Consider the following 20955-nt stretch of genomic DNA (forward strand, 5'->3'; position numbering starts at 1 on the left):
GCATACTTAAACACGTATTTTCAGAAGAATATGCGAAAAATCCTAAGTAAAAGACCAATAATCTTACTAGTTCCAGAAGCCCTAGGCTTCTCCCTCTAAAATTTAAAATTGTGAGCAGGCTATGCCATATAATCTCTACAAGGCCCTTTTAAGCTCTAAAGATCAATTCTGTATTAGCTGATGACCTTGCCACACAAGTAACAAATCATGAAAATTGAACATACCTAGTGCTGCCGGATAATTACACAACAATTCATACAAATGACTACAGTAAATATTGTTTCTTAATCTACTCAAACCAATTCTTAGTATTGTTTCATCTCACTCTGAAAGTTCTACAGTATTGCTATTTGGCATTAGTGTTGACAGTTTTCCTTGATAAGACCCCTAGATTCTTCTCTTCATGCACTAAAAATAGCAAAAATAATGGTTTGCCCTCTAACTGTTCTTGTGCTTCTTCCCTCATAACAGCCTATAACTGAAGCCTTTTATGTTGTCATGTAATCATCTATAAGTTCTTCCCTATGTCCCTTTCAGCCTCTAACCTAAAGGATTCTTGAGCTACTTCCAAACCCAGGGCCTAGAGAGTTGAGTGCTAGAAGGTTAAACTTTGGAATGTTAAGACTTAGGTTTCTCTCTCCTGGTATAGAGCTCAGAAGAGAGAGAACACAGTTATAATGTCATGTCTGTTTTGTTCATTGCCTCATTCCCAGTGCCTCGCATAAGACCTGGCATGCTCAGTAAAAAACTGTTGCTGGACTAAGTAAGTCCCATTTCTTTGGATAGGAATATAAGTCAGGACAGGAGCATAAGGGAGAATCAGTAGAGCTACAGGGTGCTGTGCTCTCACAGGGAAAAAAGGTAGAGATAAAGGAGTGAGAGAATATGGAATTCAGGTGGCTTGGTTCTAAGACTATAGTTGTTCCTAGTCCAGAGAAACTGTGGACCATGCATAGTTTAAGGAACTAGCCAAGACAGATGTTCCTTGAGACTCCTATTTGTCTCTAGGTCATGTTGGATAAAATGGGTTCTGTTCTATAGAAGACTCCTTCCATGAAAACAGTGGGTTTACAGGATAAAAGGTGTAACTGAAAAGAGGGGAACCTACATCAAATACATTAGGAACAATCAGGGTTATTATATCAAGTTAAAATAGGTTTCTTTACAGTTGAACTTCTCAGCACTCCCAATATATTAGTATTTTAAATATCTGGGAAAGAATATAGTATCAGGAATCTGAGAGTGAATATGATCAAGTAAACTTTTCCTCAGAGTATCTCACAGGACAGTGTTTCATGAAACACACTTTGGGAAATAATGCTCTCGCTAACCTAATTAAACAAAACTGTGTTCCTTAAACATTTCCTGGTTTAATGATATCTGGTGATAGATACAGAAGGGAGAAAGGACTACTTGCTTACCAATATTTTGGTTGATATTTTGTACAACTACAGCCTATTCTAAATCTATGTTCACACCTGATACAGGCATCACTGAAAGATGTACACATAACATCTTAAATACTTCTAGTAATGGGATACTTAGCATATCAACAAAGTATTATTAGCATTAGAGGTAGTTTGGCTACCTGGAAAACTTTTTGAACTATTAAATAATCACCTTTATTCTACATGCACAGAAAACCTCAATGAAGATCTCACTCATTTATTTAAAAATATTTATTGATTGTCTTTTTGGAGACAGGCACTTTACAACTTTAGAACATAGTTACAGTGGTCAAGTACACAGTTTTATTTCCTACTCTTCTGTGTTAAAAATTGTAACAAGAATTTGCAAGTCTTTTAGATATAAATAAATTTGTGGGTTTTTTTTTAAATTACCAAACACAAAAATTAAAAAATAAAATTACCAAACAGGATATTATTTGCTCATGCCATCTTATCACCTGCTATATAACAAGATCCATTCCTAGTCTCTAGATTCAACAAGGGAGTGGAACTGGAAGAGGAATGTCATTTCCTGTCCTTTGGTTTATCGCCTGGATGTTTTACAAAATGGCTCCCAACTCCAATTTTACAATTATCCATTCACTCGGTGTCATCAAAATAAATGTAGTGTTTGATTGACAGATTTTCAAATCTATTCCCATCCCACCCCCAAAATCATTTCCCCAAAGCCCTTATAAAAGTAACAAAGGAAAATGTTGAAAACTCACTAAGCAAACCATATAGTTATGATTGCAATGTGTAAAAATATACATATGTAGAAATAGGAAAAAATTTAATCAGTTATACAGCTACGGTTGAGTTGGTAGCATTAGTTTTCTTTAAGATTTCTTTTAATACTGCTCTTACAATACCCTTTTTAGTCATTTTCTTTAGTTATTATGAACACTGTATCATTTGAAACTATTGCTTGATTCCCTCTTAAATAACAAAATACACCAATAAACCCCACTGAAGATACTAAGATAATTTGAAATTTAGATCTTTTACTTTCTATTTCTTAGCAAATATATGCCTGTATTCATTTATAGTATTTCTTCCAGCAGGAATGAAGAACTATTTTAGCTTGTCACTGAACCTACTGTCAAGCTCTAAAAGACTAAATGAGATAGGTATATAAAGTATTTGGTTTATAACAAACACTCCTTCCACTCCCCTTTCCACTTTGAACTTAACTCTTGCTGCAACGTCCAGTCTCATTCCTTTGTGTCAGTGGAGGTCACTCCAGGTGCCTCAAAGCATCATTGTACGAAGCCTTTCTGGCTGTGCTGATTTCCTCTGACTTCTGTAGTAACAGTAACTGCTTTGTTGTCCTACCTGCCCCACTCTGCCCTCCCCTTCTACCTTAATAATTGGTCTTAGTAACTTAGAAAGCAGGCAAAGGACTGGCTAAGAAGAGAAATAAGGTCACTCAATCAATTTGTTGATATTATATAAGCCTGCCCTTGAAAACAGTGTCCATTTCTCTTACAAGCCATCCTCTCAGGGCTACTAAACCTACTCCGGGATGTTTACTGGTCACGTCCCCACTTTATAGACTCAGTAGAATTGTGTTTAGGCAGTTTTCAATCTGTCAGCATAACCACATGTGAAAAAGCACACTTCATGGGTTAACTGCACTTTTCATGGATCTGGAGGAAAAAAACTGAAGATGGCTTCAAGGGAAGAATCTTAATCTATTCGCCCCAGAGTTAAAAAAAAAAATAGAAATTCTTAAGATTTCCTCTTAAAAGTTGAAATGCCACCTCAATCTGAAATTATATTTTTCTTAGGACAGAAGAATAATTTCATTTTTTAAACGCTCATTGCAACACCATAGGCTGGTCTATGGCTTTAGCAACTCAGATGTACAAACATATAAATTACTGTTTTGATAAATGGAGGAAGAAGTAAAGCCATTTTTAAAGTTGAAAAGAATAGGGATGCCTGGTTGGCTCAGTCGGTTAAATGTCTGCTTCCAGCTCAGGTCATGATTCCCATCAAGTCCCACGTCAGGGCCCTTGCTCAGCAGGGAGCCTGCTTCTCCCTCTACCTGCTGCTCCCCTGCTTGTGCTCGCTCTCTCTCTCTTTGACAGATAAATAAATAAATAGAATCTTAAAGTTGAGAAGAATAACAATACCCACAAAGGGAAAGAGGAGAGAAAAAGAATGATGAAAATCTGTGCTTATGTTCTGAGTGAGAATATTAACGTTTCAATTGTAGAAAACACTACTAGTTCATCAGATATTACATGAAGAGAATATTATATGTAGTATGTCTGTAAAAATTACAAGTGGATATAAAAGAGAGTAGAAGCATCTACCCCAGAAGTTTATGACTAACTCCAAGTAGTGGGACTACAGGTGACCAAATTTCCTATTTCTGTGTTTCTGTATTTCCAAGATTTTTCTACAGCAAGCCTATATAATTTTCATGACAAAAAATAGAACATTTTGTTTTTAAAATATAAACTATTTTAAGATAAAGAAGACAAACAAATTTTTACATAGGGTCTATAAATAAGATAGAATCTACTTATATAAGAAAATGGAACTGCACATTTATGGGCTAGATAAAACAGCACATGAGTTTTTCATTTTTCCCAAACACATGCACAGAATCAATTCTGCCTTGAATTTTATTAGCACAAAGTGTGGAAGAGCCCTTTCTTTCCATAAAAAAAATGTGTGTTTTTTTTTAAGACATGGCAAGGGGGCGGAGGAGGAAAGGAAGAGAGAGAATCTTAAGCAGGCTCCACACCTGGCGCAGAGCCTGACCCAGGGCTCAATCTCATAACCCTGAGATCACAAGCTGAGCTGAAATCAAGAGCCAAACACTTAACCGCCTGACCCACCCAGGTGCCCTGCGCTGGTGTTTTTAACAGTAAACTTTTCAACAGTTGAAAAGAATGCAGATCAAAATCAGGTAAGAAATAGTTTTAAAAAACCCAAAAAGCTACAGAATTTAAGAGTCCTGCTTACAGTCAAGCTACAAGCCATTAGTGACACTGAGGCTACTTCAATTCCAGTCATTTGATAAACACTAAGGGCCAAGTAAGAACAACAGTGAATGGACTGACAGTATTTTTATTTTTAAAAAATCCTCTAGAAGATAATTTATGTGTAATGTTTTAAATTGGTCACGTAACCATGGATAAAACGTGCTTATTTAGCTGATTCTCTTATTTTCCTCAATTCAAATCATTATTAGTAATTATACATTGGCTCATATATTGGCAATATGCCAATTCTCTCACTCTCTGGCTCAGCTGCCCTGTTTTTGCCTTGATCATTGCTGATCAGGTCTCACTTGCTTTAAAATTCCACTTATCTCATCTGATTTTACTGACACTTGGTTTACATATCAAGTGCCTACTCCTAACTTTCCACTGCCAGTTTCCAAACCAGTTAAGGTACTTGGATAACAAAGGAAGATGCTCTATATCCACAAAACCATACAAAATGATGGGAGGGAATTTAACAGTGTGCCTTTTTGGAAACAACGTGATGCTGGGAACTAAGAATACATTTCACTTACAGTTTTAGAATTTAAATTATTCCATAAATTAAATATTTTTGTCAGAAATAAAAGCTGCATCTAATTACTTAAATTCTGTCTTAATCACTCCTAACTAGTTCTAAAATGTTAGCTATCTGACCATAAACACAGCATAAAATAACTCAATAACTAGGGTACAAAGTGTGGAAGAGCCCTTGAAACTAAAATTACAAGAGGAATTCAGCAGTGTCAAAAATAAACCCACTTGCAGTTATCATTTTTCTTCCTTTCCTCTCTATCTGCACTTGGCATTTCCTCAAGTTGTTGTCTTAAAAAAAAATTTTCTTTCAAGAACAATGTAACCAAAAAAAGTGAACTAAACTACAGTGCTATCAATAAAAAAGTATTAAATATAAAACTTATCAGTACTCAGTGTAAATTTTCAAAGACAGTTAAAAATATTTTTTAAATAGCCCCAATATTTCTTTGCTTATTAGTGAGGCTGACCCTTTTTTCTAAAAGTTGAATTGCTATTTCCCCTTCTAAAAGTTGTTTATTCATGTCTTTTGGCCATTTATCTATTATGTTTTCTTACCAATTTATTCAAACTATTTATATATCATATGGATATCATCCTTGTCATATATTTTGCAATTTTTTTTTTAATTTGGTTTTGGTTTGTGGTTAGTGCTTTCTTGTTTCTTAATCATTAAGTTCATTATGTGACATAATATGACATAATAGTAACAAATTAGGAATTCAGTTTGTCCCACAATGAGAATTGGTGAAGTAATATAGTGCTACTAAAATTTGCAGCAAAACAGAAGGAAAGACAAGCCTCAATTTTAGTTTGTTACTTAGAAGGAGCACTTCAAAACACATTCAGTCATTTCCAAATGACTCAGAACCATTTAAAATGATGAGCCTTGTATAAGTCATGAAATGAACACTATTATCTGGGAGGCATCAAAGTAAGCAAATACAAGGTGGGTTATTCAACCTAATAACAATGATTAAACATAAGCTAATTTATATTTAGAAAATAAAAATATTAGTCCAAGAAATAAAATTACCCAAGAAATAAAATTATGGGAAGTCCTTGTTTTCCCCCTTTGAAGTGATTTAAAGTATGAAAAGAAGTTAGGATTATGTTTCCCTTTTATGAATATTCAGAAAACATGATTCCCCAAAGTGTGGAAAATAATGTCTCTCTTCAAGAATATTAGAGATCAAACTAAGAAAAATAAAATGAAGATAATGGCATAGAAAGTGATAAAACAAAAACCAAAATACAACAAAAAAAGAACGTGATAAAACAAAAATTAAAACAGAGAGCTTCCTGTTAAAATTATCATTATATTGATGCAATAAGTATGAATGTATTTAATGCATTAAGTCTGACATGCAAAAACCCAAATTTACATAATGAAGTACTAGTAGGTATTTATATTCCATAGTATTACTTGATTTATAAAAGGATTCAATATAAACTTTTTAAACCATCAATATCCTCAAGAAAGTTAAATGTATAAAATTTTAATATCTCTTTGAGACAGTGATCCAAGCTTCTTCCTTGGGTGATGTTACCAGTTCATACTTGGTTTCAATAAGTTGTCCCTCCACAGAAAGTAGGTGCAGCCTCCTCACCAATACACTCAGAAGTACTGTGGTCACCATATATGCAAACCTAGTCAGGAAGAAAGTTGACTGGTTACTAAAGATTAACAATTATGCTTTAATTATACAGACTGCTCATTCTCATCAGCAGTCATCATCAAAATTCTAAGTATAAAGTCTGGCATCTTTCCTTTCTCTATCACTCACCTCAATTCTGGGCATTCCTGTGCGCCTGAGAATCCAAGCAAGGAGAAAGTTTTCATCATCGATTCATCATCAAACCGGTCTGGATCAAATCTAAAAAGAAGGTTTGGAGCAAATCACAACAGAGCTCCATTGGCATTTTGTATATTTGTACTATAAAAACATAGGTATATAATAAAGTCTGAAAAGTACTGAAGATAAAAACTGCTGTCACAATTATATTTTAATTTCACCTATTAGGGGCAGCTCAGTTGGTAAAAGCGTCTGACTCTTGATTTCGGCTCAGGTCATGATCTCAGGGTCATGGGATTGAGCCCTGTGTCAGGCTCTGTGCTCAGCAGGGAGTCTGCTTGAGATTTTCTCCCTCCCTTTCCCTCTGTCCTGAGGGATAGGGCACAGTCCTGGCACAGGCACACACATTCTCTCTCTAAAATAAATAAATAAAAATCTTTAATAAGTTTTACCTATTATGTTCTCAAACTATTAAACATGTATTTAGGTTCTTTCACTAAATGTATTATTTCTAAACAATAGATACAGAATACATTTCTCTGGAACCAGCAAGGAATGAAACTGTGACATGGGTGTGCATCATTTTATGAGATATAAGGATAAATCATACAAAATCACATAATGAATATTTAAATTTAAGAGTGTTCAAAATATCTGTTACATGAGACCATCTCATCAATATGCAAAGCATTTTATACTGCCTCTTCAATTAAAATGTATTTCCTAAAACTGGATATACCAGACTTAAAATTATATTCAATTATATTATATCCAGACTTACTAGTAAGTGAGGGAAATGAAGAGGCTAAGAGGGTTTTTCTTATTGTACAGAATTTCACTCTGTAAAAAGTCACTGGTGAAATGGGATATATAGAAACAACCAAAAACGCACCCACTATGGAACATAAAAATTCCTCTCAAAAAAAATGTTAGGGACGCTTGGGTGGCCCAGTCAGTTAAGCATCTCCCTCTGGCTCAGGTCATGATCCCAGGGTCCTGGGATCAAGTCCCAAATCGGGACTCAGTGGGGAGCCTGCTTCTCCCTCTGCCTGCCGTTCTCTCCCATTCTCTCTCTGACAAATAAGTAAATAAAATCTTAAAAAAAAAACCAAACCAATGTTAAAAGACCTAAACCGTGCTATGAGAAAAAAAAGAATTCTACTTCATTTTCTTTTGAAAAAGTGTAAATTACCTTTTACTACTGGAATATACTAGACTCACATTATAGTCCACAAAAAATTGTATCAAATAATTTTCCTTTTAAGTTTTTATTTATTTAAGTAATCTCTGGGGCACCTGGCTGGCTCATCTGGCGGAGCATGCAGCTCTTGATCTCACGGTCATGAGTTCAAGCCCCATGTTGCAAGTAGAGCTTACTTAAAATAAAGTAAATAAAATAGGATTTTTAAAAATTAAATAATCTTGGGGCTCCTGGGTGGCTCAGCTGGTTGAGCATCCAACTCTTGGTTTCAGCTCAGGTCATGATCTCATGGTTCCTGGGATTGGGCCCTGTGTCAGGCTCCATGCTCAGCAGGGAGTCTGCTTGGGAGTCTTTCTCTCCCTCTGCTCCTCTCCCCCGCCCCCCAAAAAAACCAACTTTTTTTTTTTTTTAAAGATTTTATTTACTTATTTATTTGAGAGAGAGCAAAAGCAATCACAGAGGAAGGGGGTTCAGTAGACTCGCCGCTGAGGAGAGAGACTGATGTGCGGCTTGATCCCAGGACCCTGAGATCATGACCCGAGCTGAAGGCAGATGCCCAACTGACTGAACCACCCAGGCGCCCCTAAATAAATAAATCTTAAAAAAAAAATTAAGTAATCGCTACACCCAAAGTGGGGCTTAAGCTCACAACCCTAAGATCAAGAGTCACACGTTCTTCTGACTGAGCCAGCCAGGCGCCCCAATCAGCTTTTCCTTTTATCAACTATCTTGAAAATTGAGACCCTAAATTTTACCCAAAGGTATCTATGTATTTTTAGATTGAACAAGAATCAAACTTGGGGTGCCTGGGTGGTGCAGTTGGTTAAGCATCTGCCTTCAGCTTAGGTCATAATCTCAGGGTCCTGGGATCAGGCCCTACATCAGGCTCCCTGCTTAGCAGGGAGGCTGCTTCGTCCTCCCCATTTGCCTGCCACTCCCCCTGCTTGTTCTCTTTCAAATAAATAAATGAAATCTTAAAAAAAAAAAAAGAATCAAACTTAATTTTTCCAATTATTTTGTAAAACACCTCACAATTGGGGTGCCTGAGTGGCTCAGTCGGTTAAGTGTCTGACTCTTGGTTTTGACTCAGGTCATGATCTCCTGGTCATTGGATTGAGCCCCATGTTGGGCTCTATGTTCAGTGTGCCGTCTGCTTCAGATTCCATGTTGGGCTCTGTGCTGAGTGCAGATTCTTCTTCCCTCCCCTCCAGCCCCTCCCTACCTCATATAAATAAGATATATTTTTTAAGATTTTATTTATTTGAGAGAGAAAGAGAGAGAGCGAGAATGAGAGAGCGAGCACGAGTGGGGGGAGGGACAAAGGAAAAGCAGTCTCCCCACCGAGCAGGAAGCCCGATGCTGGACTTAATCCCAGGACCCCGGGATCATGACCTCAGCCGAAGGCAGACATTTAACTAACTGAGCCACCTAGGCATCCCTAAACAAGATCTTTAAAAACAACAACAACAAAAATCCCACAAAAAACCTCACAATTTTAAGGATTAAGAATAAAATGAAAGCCAAACTAAAAGCAGTTTCATCCTAAATACTGAGGGATTTTGTTTTTTCAGCTTTACTAAGTATATTTGACAAATAAAATTGTAATATATTTAAAGTATACAATAGGATGATTTGATATACATACACATTGTGAAAGGACCCACTCTTGTTAATTAGCACATCTACCACATTATAGAGTTATTATTTTGTGTCTGTGTGATGAGAACACTTAATTTCTACTTTCTTAGCAAATCTCAGTTATGCAATACAGTATTAGCACACATCGTCACCATGTTATACATGAGATCCACTGACCTTACTCATCTTATAATTGAAAATTTGTACGCTTTTACTAGCAGCTCCCTATTCCCCCTACCCCTACCCCCAGCCCTGGCAAGGACCATTCTACTCTCTGTTTCTATGTGTTTGACTTTTTTTTTCTTCTCCCAGATTACAAATATAAGTGCTACAATGCAGTTCTCTGTCTGGCTCTTTTCACTTAGCATAATGCTCTCCCATGTTGTGCAAATAGCAGGACTTCCTTCTTTCTTATGGTTCAATAATATTCCACTATATAGACAGATAGGTAGATAAGATAGATGATATAGATATATGTATATGTATATAGATACACACACAGACACACACACACACACATATATAGTGGAATATTCACTTCTTTATCCGTTTAACACCTGTTGGGACATCTATTATCAAAAGGACAGGAGATGGGCGCCTGGGTGGCTCAGTCGTTAAGCGTCTGCCTTCGGCTCAGGTCATGATCCCAGGGTCCTGGGATCGAGTCCCACATCGGGTTCCCTGCTCTGCGGGAAGCCTGCTTCTCCCTCTCCCACTCCCCCTGCTTGTGTTCCTGCTCTCGCTATGTCTCTCTCTGTCAAAAAAATAAATAAAATCTTAAAAAAAAAAAAAAAAAAGGACAAGAGATGACAGCCTTTCGGCCGGAACTGCCATCTTCCAGTAATTCGCCAAAATGACCAACACAAAGGGAAAGAGGAGAGGTACCCGCTATATGTTCTCTAGGCCTTTTAGAAAACATGGAGTTGTTCCTTTGGCCACATACATGCAAATCTATAAGAAAGATGATATTGTGGACATCAAGGGAATGGGCACTGTTCAAAAAGGAATGCCCCACAAATGTTACCATGGCAAAACTGGAAGAGTCGACAATGTTACTCAGCATGCTGTTGGTACTGTTGTAAACAAACAAATTAAGGACAAGATTCTTGCCAAGAGAATTAATGTACGCATTGAGCATACTAAACACTCAAGGGCGGAGATAGCTTCCTGAAGCGTGTGAAGGAAAATGATCAGAAAAAGAAGGAAGCCAAAGAGAAAGGTACCTGGGTTCAACTGAAGCACCAGCCTGCCCCACCCAGAGAAGCACACTTGATTAGGACCAATGGAAAGGAACCCGAACTGCTGGAACCTATTCCCTATGAATTCATGGCATGATAAATGTAAAGAAAATAAAAGACCTCAAGACTGTAAAAATGTTTCTCTTAATTGAGTAGAAGTGTGGTGTCCTTTCCACCAAAAAAATATTTAAAGCAAACTTTGTGTCCTAAAAAAAAAAAAAGACAAGAGATGACAAATGCTGGCAAGGATGTGGATAAAGCAATCTACATTAATGCAATCTCTATCAAAATACCATCAACTTTTTTCAAAGAAATGGAACAAATAATCCTAAAATTTGTATGGAACCAGAAAAGACCCTGAATAGACAGAGGAATGTTGAAAAAGAAAAGCAAAGCTGGTGGCATCACAATTCCAGACCTCAAGCTCTATTACAAAGCTGTCATCATCAAGACAGTATGGTACTGGCACAAAAACAGACACATAGATCAATGGAACAGAATAGAGAGCCCAGAAATGGACCCTCAACTCTATGGTCAACTAATCTTCAACAAAGCAGGAAAGAATGTCCAGTGGAAAAAAGACAGTCTCTTCAACAGATGGTCTTGGGAACATTGGACAGCCACATGCAGAAGAATGAAACTGGACCATTTCCTTACACCACACACAAAAATAGACTCAAAATGGATAAAAGACCTAAATGTGAGACAGGAGTCCATCAAAATCCTAGAGGAGAACAAAGGCAGCAACCTCTTCGACCTCAGCCATAGCAACTTCTTAGAAACATCACCAAAGGCAAGGGAAGCAAGGGCAAAAATGAACTATTGGGATTTGATCAAGATTAGAAGCTTTTGCACAGCAAAGGAAACAGTCAACAAAACCAAAAGACAACCTACAGCATGGGAGAAGATATTTGCAAATGACATATCAGATAAAGGGCTAGTATCCAAAATCTATAAAGAACTTATCAAACTCAACACCCAAAGAACAAATGATCCAATCAAGAAATGGGCAGAAGACATAAACAGACATTTCTGCAAAGAAGACATCCAAATGGCCAACAGACACATGAAAAAATGCTCAATATCGCTCGGCATCAGGGAAATCCAAATCAAAACCTCAATGAGATACCACCTCACACCAGTCAGAATGTCTAAAATGAACAAGTCAGGAAACGATAGATGTTGGCGGGGATGCAGAGAAAGGGGAACCCTCCTATACTGTTGGTGGGAATGCAAGCTGGTGCAGCCACTCTGGGAAACAGTATGGAGGTTCCTCAGAAAGTTGAAAATAGAGCTACCGTACGACCCAGCAATTGCACTACTGGGTATTTACCCCAAAGATACAAATGTAGGGATCCAAAGGGGTGTGTGTACCCTGATGTTTATAGCAGCAATGTCCACAATAGCTAAACTATGGAAAGCGCCAAGATGTCCATCAATAGATGAATGGATAAAGATGTGGTATATATATATACAGTGGAATATTATGCAGCCATCAGAAGGAATTAAATCTTGCCATTTGCAATGACATGGATGGAACTAAAGGGTATTATGTTGAGCGAAATAAGTCAATCAGAGAAAGACATGTATCATATGATCTCACTGATATGAGGAATTCTTAACCTCAGGAAACAAACTGAGGGTTGCTGGAGTGGTGGGGGGTGGGAGGGATGGGGTGGCTGGCTGATAGACATGGGGGAGGGTGTGTGCTATGGTGAGCGCTGTGAATTGTGTAAGACTGATGAATCACAGACCTGTACCTCTGAAACAAATAATACATTATATGTTAAAAAAAAAAAAAGAAGAAGATAGTAGGAAAGGAAAAATTAAGGGGGGGAAATCAGAAGGGGAGACGAACCATGAGAGACTATAGACTCTGAGAAACAAACTGAAGGTTCTAGAAGGGAGGGGTTGGGGGGGATGGGTTGACCTGGTGATGGGTATTAAAGAGGGCACGTATTGAATGGAGCACTGGGTGTTATACGCAAACAATGAATCATGGAACACTACATCAAAAACTAATGATGTAATGTATGGTGATTAACATAACATAATAAAATAAAATTTTTTTAAAAAAGGGAACTCTTGTATACTACTGGTCTGAATGTAAATTAGTACAGCCACAAGGGAAAATAGTATGGAGATTCCTCAAGAAATTAAAAACGAAATTACCGTATGATCCAACAATGCCACTTCTGCATATATATTCAAAGGAAACAGTGTCATTATCTTGAAGAGATACCTGTACTCTCATGTTTATTGCAGTATTATTGGGCCCTAAAAAAAAAGGAAATCCTGATATTTGCACAACATGGATGAACCTGAGCGGAAATCATAAGCCCGCCACTTAACCAACGAAGCCACCCAGGCAGCCTGGTATACCTTTCTATTTATATTTGTCACCCTCAATTTCTTTCATCAGTGTCTTATAGTTTTCAGACTATAGGTCCTTTACTCAGTTAAATTTATTCCTAGGTTTTAGAGGTTTTTTGTGTAATTTTAAATAGGACTGTTTTCTTAATTTCTTTCTCCTAGTTTGTTATCAGTATACAGAAATGCTACAGATTTCTGTGTAATAATTTTGTATCCTGAAACTTTACTGAATTCATTTATTAGTTCTAATAGTTCTTTGATGGAGTGTTTAGGGTTTTCCATATATATCACGTCATGTGCAAATAGTGACAATTTTACTTCTTCCTTACCAATTTGGATGCGTTTTATTTCTTTTTCTTATCTGATTGCTGTGGCTAGGACTTCCAGTACTATGTTGAATAAAAGTGATGAGACTGAACATCTCTGTCTTGTTCTTGATCTTAGAGGGAAAGTTTCAGCTTTTCACCACTGAGGATGATGTTGGCTGTGGGTTTGTCATATATGGCCTTTATTATGTTGAGTTATGTTGTTTGGCTATTCGAGGTCTTTTATCATATCATACAAATCTTAGGATTATCTGTTCTAGTTCTGTGTAAAATACCATTGGTATTTTGATAGGGATTGTACTTCGTTAATGTGGAAGCAGTCAAATCCCTTCCTGAGAAAGACTGGAAGATGGGCATTTGCCTGCACCCTTGGGATTAACCTTGGCGGCTAGCCACAGTAAATACCTGCATGCTTAGTAACAAGTACTTCTTTGTTTGCTATTGTCCTATGGTACTTATGAATACAAGACGCCCTGGCTATCAGAGTTAGGTAATTTGGGGCATGTCCCTCAGATAGCAGCTATAAAATTGAGGCACTAGATGTGTACACAAGGGAGAGGCCTATGGCTTGGTTTTATTGTTGGAGTGAATTGGGTGCAGGTCATGCCCACTGGCTCCTGCAGGCTTCAGGGAGGATCATGGCCATTACATGGAGATGTGTGCTTATTAGAAGCTGGACCCTCAGGCAGCAGCTTCTAAAATATGCAGTCAACCTCCTTCCAGGAGAAGAGTGTTTGCGTGCTACCTCTTTGCTGAGCCCTGGGAGAAAAGCCAGAGGAAATGTTTGTGTTCCCATCATACACTATTAAGAACTACTTCTTTGTTTTCTATAAGCCTGTGGGACTCATGAACACATGCCTTGGTGGCTTTCAGAACTAAGTGTTTTGCAAATCCGTATCTTCAGTGGGAGTCTTCAATCTGGGGCAATAACTGTGCAGTCCAAACTCTTCAATTCTCAGGGAGAAGCTGGCAGTTGGGGGTTCCCTCCTGATTATATGGCACTGTGCTGGGAGCAGGTTTATTGTAAGAGAGAGTATTTTCTTATTTTCCCAATGTGTAGAAGTCACTCAGCTAGTTTCTGGATTTCTCTCAGAGGGAACTGCTCCATGCATAGCAACACTGAGTGTGCCCAGGAGAGGAGGGAAATTCAGGAGGCTGCTATGTCACCATCTTGGTCCCAGTCCATTCTGAGGTTTTTGATATTTGCCCTCCTCCTTTTCAGTGGAGAATTTTGTATTAGTCTGGTTTTTAAAGTTGATAATATTTCATAATTTAGAGTAATATTTACATTATTGTGTATTTAAATCATAGAACTTGACCCAGTTTTCTTGCTCTGAAACACAGCCAATATGGTAACAGTTATAATGTATTTCTATCATTTCTTTTTTTTTTTAGATTTATTTATTTGAGAGAGAGAGAGAGAAAGAGAGAGAGTGTGAGCAGGGGGAGGGGCAAAGGGAGAGGGAGAGAATTTCAAGCAGACAACCCACTGAGTGCAGAGCCTGAAACAGGGCTCAAACTCACAACCCTGAGATCATAACTTGAACCAACTTCAAGAGTTGGACACTTAACCGACTGAGCCACCCAGGAGCCCCTCTATCATTTCTTTATAAATAAATTATATCCAGACATTTTTTCTATAGGGAGAATACCTATAGTTAATAGTTAATGTCAGTTACTCACTCAAAAAGAAAACTTCTAAAAACCGTTAACGAAATACCACCACATATCTATTAGAACTAAAATAAAAAGCTGATAGTAGTCAGTGCTAATGAGGCTGCAGAGAAGATGAATCTCTCAAACACTGCTGGTGAGAATCTCTGAAAAACAGCCTGGCAATTTCTTGCAAAACTAAACACGCACTAACCATATAACCCAGCAATTGCATCCTTGGGCATTTATTACAAAGAAATGAAATCCTGGGGCACCTGGGTGGCTCAGTTGTTAAGCGTCTGCCTTTGGCTCAGGTCATGATACCACGGTCCTGGGATCAAGCCCTACATCAGGCTCCCTGCTCACCAAGAAGCCTGCTTCTCCCTCTCCCACTCCCCCTGCTAGTGTTCCTGCTTTCACTGTGTCTCTCTCTGTCAAATAAATAAATAAAATCTTAAAAAAAAAAGAAAAAAGAAAGAAAAGGAAATCCTCTGTTCACACAAAAACCCTTACATGAATGTTCATAGCAGCTTCATTACCAAAACAACCCAAATGTTCTCCAGTGGGTGAAAGGTTGAAAAACCCTGGTATATCCATATTAATAGAATACTATGCAGCTATAAAATGGTATGAATCATACTATGTTGACCTCAAGAGCATTTAGTTTAGTGAAAAAAGTTAATCTTGTCATCCTTGTCTGTGTGAAAGTTATATTTAAACAGTAATTAATCAATTGTCTCTACAGGGTCTAACTATCTCAGTTTACGTACATTTTTGTTAGTGTGAATTGTCTCTCAAGGGGGAGGTGCCCATTTCAGAAAGTTTTCATTATGACAAAATATTACGACTAACATTTCCTAAATCTGATTATATTTGATTCCTGAAAATTATTTCCACATTTTAGCATATATATATATATATTTTTTTCTTTTAAGATTTTATTTATTTATCTGAGAGATATAGAATGAGAGACAGAGAGCATGAGAGGGAGGAGGGTCAGAGGGAGAAGCAGACTCCCTGCCGAGCAGGGAGCCCGATGCGGGACTCCATCCTGGGACTCCATCCTGGGACTCCAGGATCATGACCTGAGCCGAAGGCAGTCGCTTAACCAACTGAGCCACCCAGGCGCCCAGCATATGTATTTTTTTAATATTTTCAATTTGTAACCTAGATTCTCTGTTTTGAGGGAAGGAACAGTGTCAAAAGTTCCAGCAAATTTCTTATATTTTTCACATTACATTTCAAATTTATCAAAAATTTGGCATTTTCCACATGCTAATTTTTTTAACAATTTTAAAATTGGAAATATTAGTTTTTCTAAATTATAAGCATAAATTTTTCTACTAATGTATATCTTCAATTTTGTTATAAGTCATCTGAAATATAAAATTTACTTTTTACTTATAGCAAATTTTGAAGGATTGCTATTTCATTTATTAATAGATTTCTTTTAATATCATTATAATATTAAAAACTGAAATGATAAGAACACTTAATAAACCCCTCATTATACTCCAGAAATAGGTAAAAATACTTCAACCATGCCACCAACCGTGTCCCACTGCACTTCACACAGCTGTATCTTTTTTAAAGATTTTATTTTTAAGTAAATTCAACACCCAACGTGCGGCTCAAACCTACAACCCCAAGATCAAGAGCTGCATGTTCCAGTGACTGAGCCAGCCAGGCACCCCTACACACCTGTCTTAACCCCAATCAACTCAATATATAACCTTCTACCAGGGCAATAAATCTGAACCTATTTCTTTAAGGTAAATTTTACTTGATGCCTATCTTCTAGGCAAACAGTAGCAGCTTTGTTCTTCACCTTTTCCTTCCCCTGCCATTCTCACATATAACACATATAGAGACAACATATACTTTCTGAATTTGACTAAAGAGATTAATAATCAAGACCAACGGCAGGAAAACAAAGAAATTCCAAAAGAAAACCCAATTACCAAAAAAGAATTCCAAAATTCTATTGAAATTAAAGAATAGTTGTAGAGATTAAATAGATCTTAGGATAGAAGTGATAATAGAAGAGACAAAGAGTAGCAGATAGCAGATTCATGAAAGAAAGAGTAGTGAACAGAAGATACCAAAGAGAAGGTGGTGGCTCGCTTATATCATTGTCACATATTAAATTTTCTCCTCAAAACTTAGAAAAGGAATGCAAAACACACAAACACATACAAATCAATAATCACAAAGATAAAGATAGATATTTCATACTTGTGTGGTGATGGCCAAGTACTGGGATCCTGAAGTACCACACCAAGAGCATAAAGAACAAGGGTCTGCAAAAAAATTACTCTAGTTAGTCAAGGCCTAACAGAGACAAAATGACTGCCAAAAAGCCAACTCATCCTAAATGCTCTTTTAATATAGATGAGAATAAAATAAAAACAGGAAATAATAATACACAGGTCATTATTTTGATGATTTTACAGCGGAGAAGGCCTCCCTAAGCATGTCAAAATCTGGCAGTCATAAAGGAATAACAGACTTAACTATGAAAATTTAAAACCTGCATCCAGTAAAAACAAAACACACCAAAATCACCAGTAAAAGATAAATAATAGGAAAAATATGTTTTCCATATAACTGACCGTTAGTATGTACAATATACAAAAAGACGTATAAGCTCACTAGAAAGAAGTGAGTTACAAGCACATAATTCACAAAAGAAGAAATACAAACTGATAAATATGTACGAAAAGCTGCTCAATCTCTCCAATGATCAGGGAAAAGCAAATTAAAATAATGAGACAGTATTTCATATAAGAAATATATATAAAAATCATAAATCCAGAAGTAGTGAGAATATGGAGAGAAATAGCATTCTCATACACTGTCGCTGAAAATATAAATTGCCTCTTAGAGGGCAATTTAAATTTAACATAAATAGCACTTTGACCCCAAAACTCTATTTCTAAGGCTCTACTCAATACCTATACAAGTATATAATTTGTAATAACAAAAAAATTAATGTAATCTAAATTTCCATCAATGGAGACTGCTTAAATAAACTGTAACACACTCATGCGATGGAATACTATATATCCATTAAAAATAATGAGTTGAAAAAAAAATGAGTTGGATCTGTATCAAGTACTAGTTGTACTAATAAGTAATAACCACACCTAATGAAAAAAGCAAATTAATGAATGATATATGAACAGCAACTTTTCACATATAAATTCAGTTTTTAAAATACACATGTGTATATACACATACAGAGTAATATATATACATAGAAAAAGACCTATAAAAATACACAGTAAAGTATTAGCAGTAGTACATGCGAGGAAGGGAGCCTTTCTTTTATATTGCTTATACCCTAAAACAGCATATATTATTCTCATTTAAAATAACTATGTCTTTGATTTAATAATAGGTATCATTTATTAGACATTTTAGACAATACAATTCAAAACCACACGCTAAAAGAGTTGAAAAGAATAACTGAATGAGTTAAGTATACCGAATGTTTCCTACCTCTCTAGGAATAATAAATTTGTCAATCTTTCCTTCAACATCTTGAAGGCGGGCAGAAACTGGGGTCAGTTTGGCAGTCCGAACAGTTTCACAAAGTACTTGCCGACAATATCTGTTTTAAAGTTTTTTTACAGTTCTTAACTCTGGGAAAGGCAGTTTGAAATGTACATACATTTTTAACAACTTTAATAACCTTTCTAATTGGAAATAGTCACATCATAATTCTAATTTGCTTGAAAATAAGTTATATATTAGAGGTATATAAAGTCCAGGTAGGTATAAATTTAAACAAATAAAAACAACTTTAAAAGTACCAGAAGAAAACTCAAAACAGTATTTCTATAATTTTTAAGTAGGAAAGTCCTTTATTGTTAATAAATTTTAAAAATGTTAATAAAGAACTTTCCTACTCAAAAATTATAAAAATACCGACACAATGACAGAAACCATAAAGAAAAATACACGTAATCCAACTATGGAAAATTTTTTTGCATATTTAAAAAAATATTAGGCGTACATCACAATAAGAATAAAAGCTAAAATGTACTGAAATCTTACCAAAAGCCAGTTCTATTAAATACTTTCTATGTAGTATCTCATTTAATCCTTATAAGAACCTCAGGGATGCTATTATTATTCTAATTTTATAGATTTTTAGAAATAAGGCAATTGTTTAAGATCACATAGCAGGGAAGTGGTATCAACAGGATTCAAACCCAGGTCTACCTTATTCCATAGCCCGTAATCATAAATACTAAACTATTGTATATATCATTAAAAAATAATCCCATTTCCAGGACTTTATTAATAGCAACAACTGGAAATATTTAAAAAATGCCAAGCATAGGACTGTTGATTGTTTATAATATTTTAAAAACAACAAAAACAAAAAAGGAAAATCCTTCCTTTCCTCTTTGAACCACTATTTATTGGGTACCTACTACATTAGATGCACCGTGTTAGATACTGAACTACAACAGTGAGTAAGACAGATACCCACAAAGGGATTCAAGGTCTACTTGGCAGGGAAAGCGAGAGAGGTAGGGCCAGCAAGGGTAACAATTTAAAAAGCACAGTAAGTGTTATGATAAAGGCAGGTCAGGATTTTGGAGAACATACGGCAGGAGCACATAACTAAAGAAAGGACTTTGCAGAGAAATCAGCACTTTAGGCTGAGACCTGCAGAAAAAACTGGAGCTAGGTAGAAGAGAAAGGAAGAATGTAGACAAAGGAGTAGTCTGCAAAAGCCAAGAGATGAGAAAGAGTACTATAGCTTTGAAGAAACAAAAGATTTTCAGTATAGCTAAAACTAAGGTATGAAGAGGCACAAATAACAAGAGATAAGGTGGGAAAGGAATATAAGGCCCAGCTCTTGAAATGCCTCCTAAGCCATGTTGATGAGTTTAAATTTTATCTTAAGGGCAACCAGAGATCACTGAAAGATTTTAAACTGGGGAGTCATCTGCCCAGATGTTGACTCCTCAGGTACAGAAAGATTACTAGTACAGTGATTCTCAACATTAGAATTAGAGCATATTGGAATCATCTATGAAGCTTTTGAAAACTTCTGATGCCCAAAGACTGTTGATTTGGAATTGGTCCTCGGTTATCTTTATGGTTAAAACACCCAAAGTGTTTACTGTGTGCAGTCACAGGCTCCAGTAGCAATTTGAAAACTGGATTAGAAGGCTGCAAGATCCAAGGCTGCTGAAATATCCCAGGCAAGCTGATGGTCTGAATAGTGGGGACAATAAAAAGAACTAAAATTAAACTTCCAGGGACGCCTGGGTGGCTCAGTCGTTTAAGCATCTGCCTTCGGCTCAGGTCATGATCCCAGGGTCCTGGGATCGAGTCCTGCATCAGGCTCCCCGCTTGCCTGCCTCTCCCCCTGCTTGTGCCCTCTCTCTCTCTCTTTCTCTGACAGATAAATAAAATCTTTAAAAACAACAACAACAACAACAAACTTCCAACTAAAAGTTATTTGGAAAGTCAAATCAACAGAACTTAATCACTGAGTGTAGTAGAGTTATACATATAAGAATACTGTCCACAAAATATTTAGAGAAAAGATGGAATTTACAGAAGAATTATATTTTTTTTATATTTTAGAACATTTGAAATTTTTTACTTTGAATATATATGTATATAGGCATAGAAAAAATCTGGAAAAATAGTAAAGATAGTTAACAACTGTCATCTCTTTAGGATATATTTACAAAAACCCTTCACCTTCTACTTCATACACTTC

At 36.5% G+C, this 20955-nt stretch overlaps 1 protein-coding gene and 1 pseudogene across 3 annotated transcripts in view; one reads left to right on the forward strand and one right to left on the reverse strand.

Annotated features, from left to right (window-relative positions):
* Positions 1-6257: 6257 nt before the first annotated feature.
* LOC118012125 (cytochrome P450 20A1) overlaps positions 6258-20955 on the reverse strand; it is a 74049-nt gene continuing 59351 nt past the window's right edge. For 2 of the 3 annotated variants that reach the window (XM_035007330.1, XM_035007332.1), the window contains 4 exons: positions 18708-18819; positions 17442-17506; positions 6769-6858; positions 6258-6631 (listed from right to left, as the gene is read on the reverse strand). In XM_035007330.1, the coding sequence (XP_034863221.1) occupies positions 6481-6631; positions 6769-6858; positions 17442-17506; positions 18708-18819 (418 nt within the window). In that variant the 3' untranslated portion in view covers positions 6258-6480. Of the gene's footprint in view, positions 6632-6768; positions 6859-7071; positions 7193-17441; positions 17507-18707; positions 18820-20955 lie in introns of those variants that run through there. The other variant, XM_035007331.1, reaches the window with a different exon arrangement.
* Positions 10449-10990, forward strand: LOC118012127 (annotated as a pseudogene).

The sequence above is a fragment of the Mirounga leonina genome, unplaced genomic scaffold, assembly GCF_011800145.1.
Source record: "Mirounga leonina isolate KUSES-001 unplaced genomic scaffold, KU_Mleo_1.0 Mir_151, whole genome shotgun sequence".
NCBI classification, from domain to species: Eukaryota; Metazoa; Chordata; class Mammalia; order Carnivora; family Phocidae; genus Mirounga; species Mirounga leonina.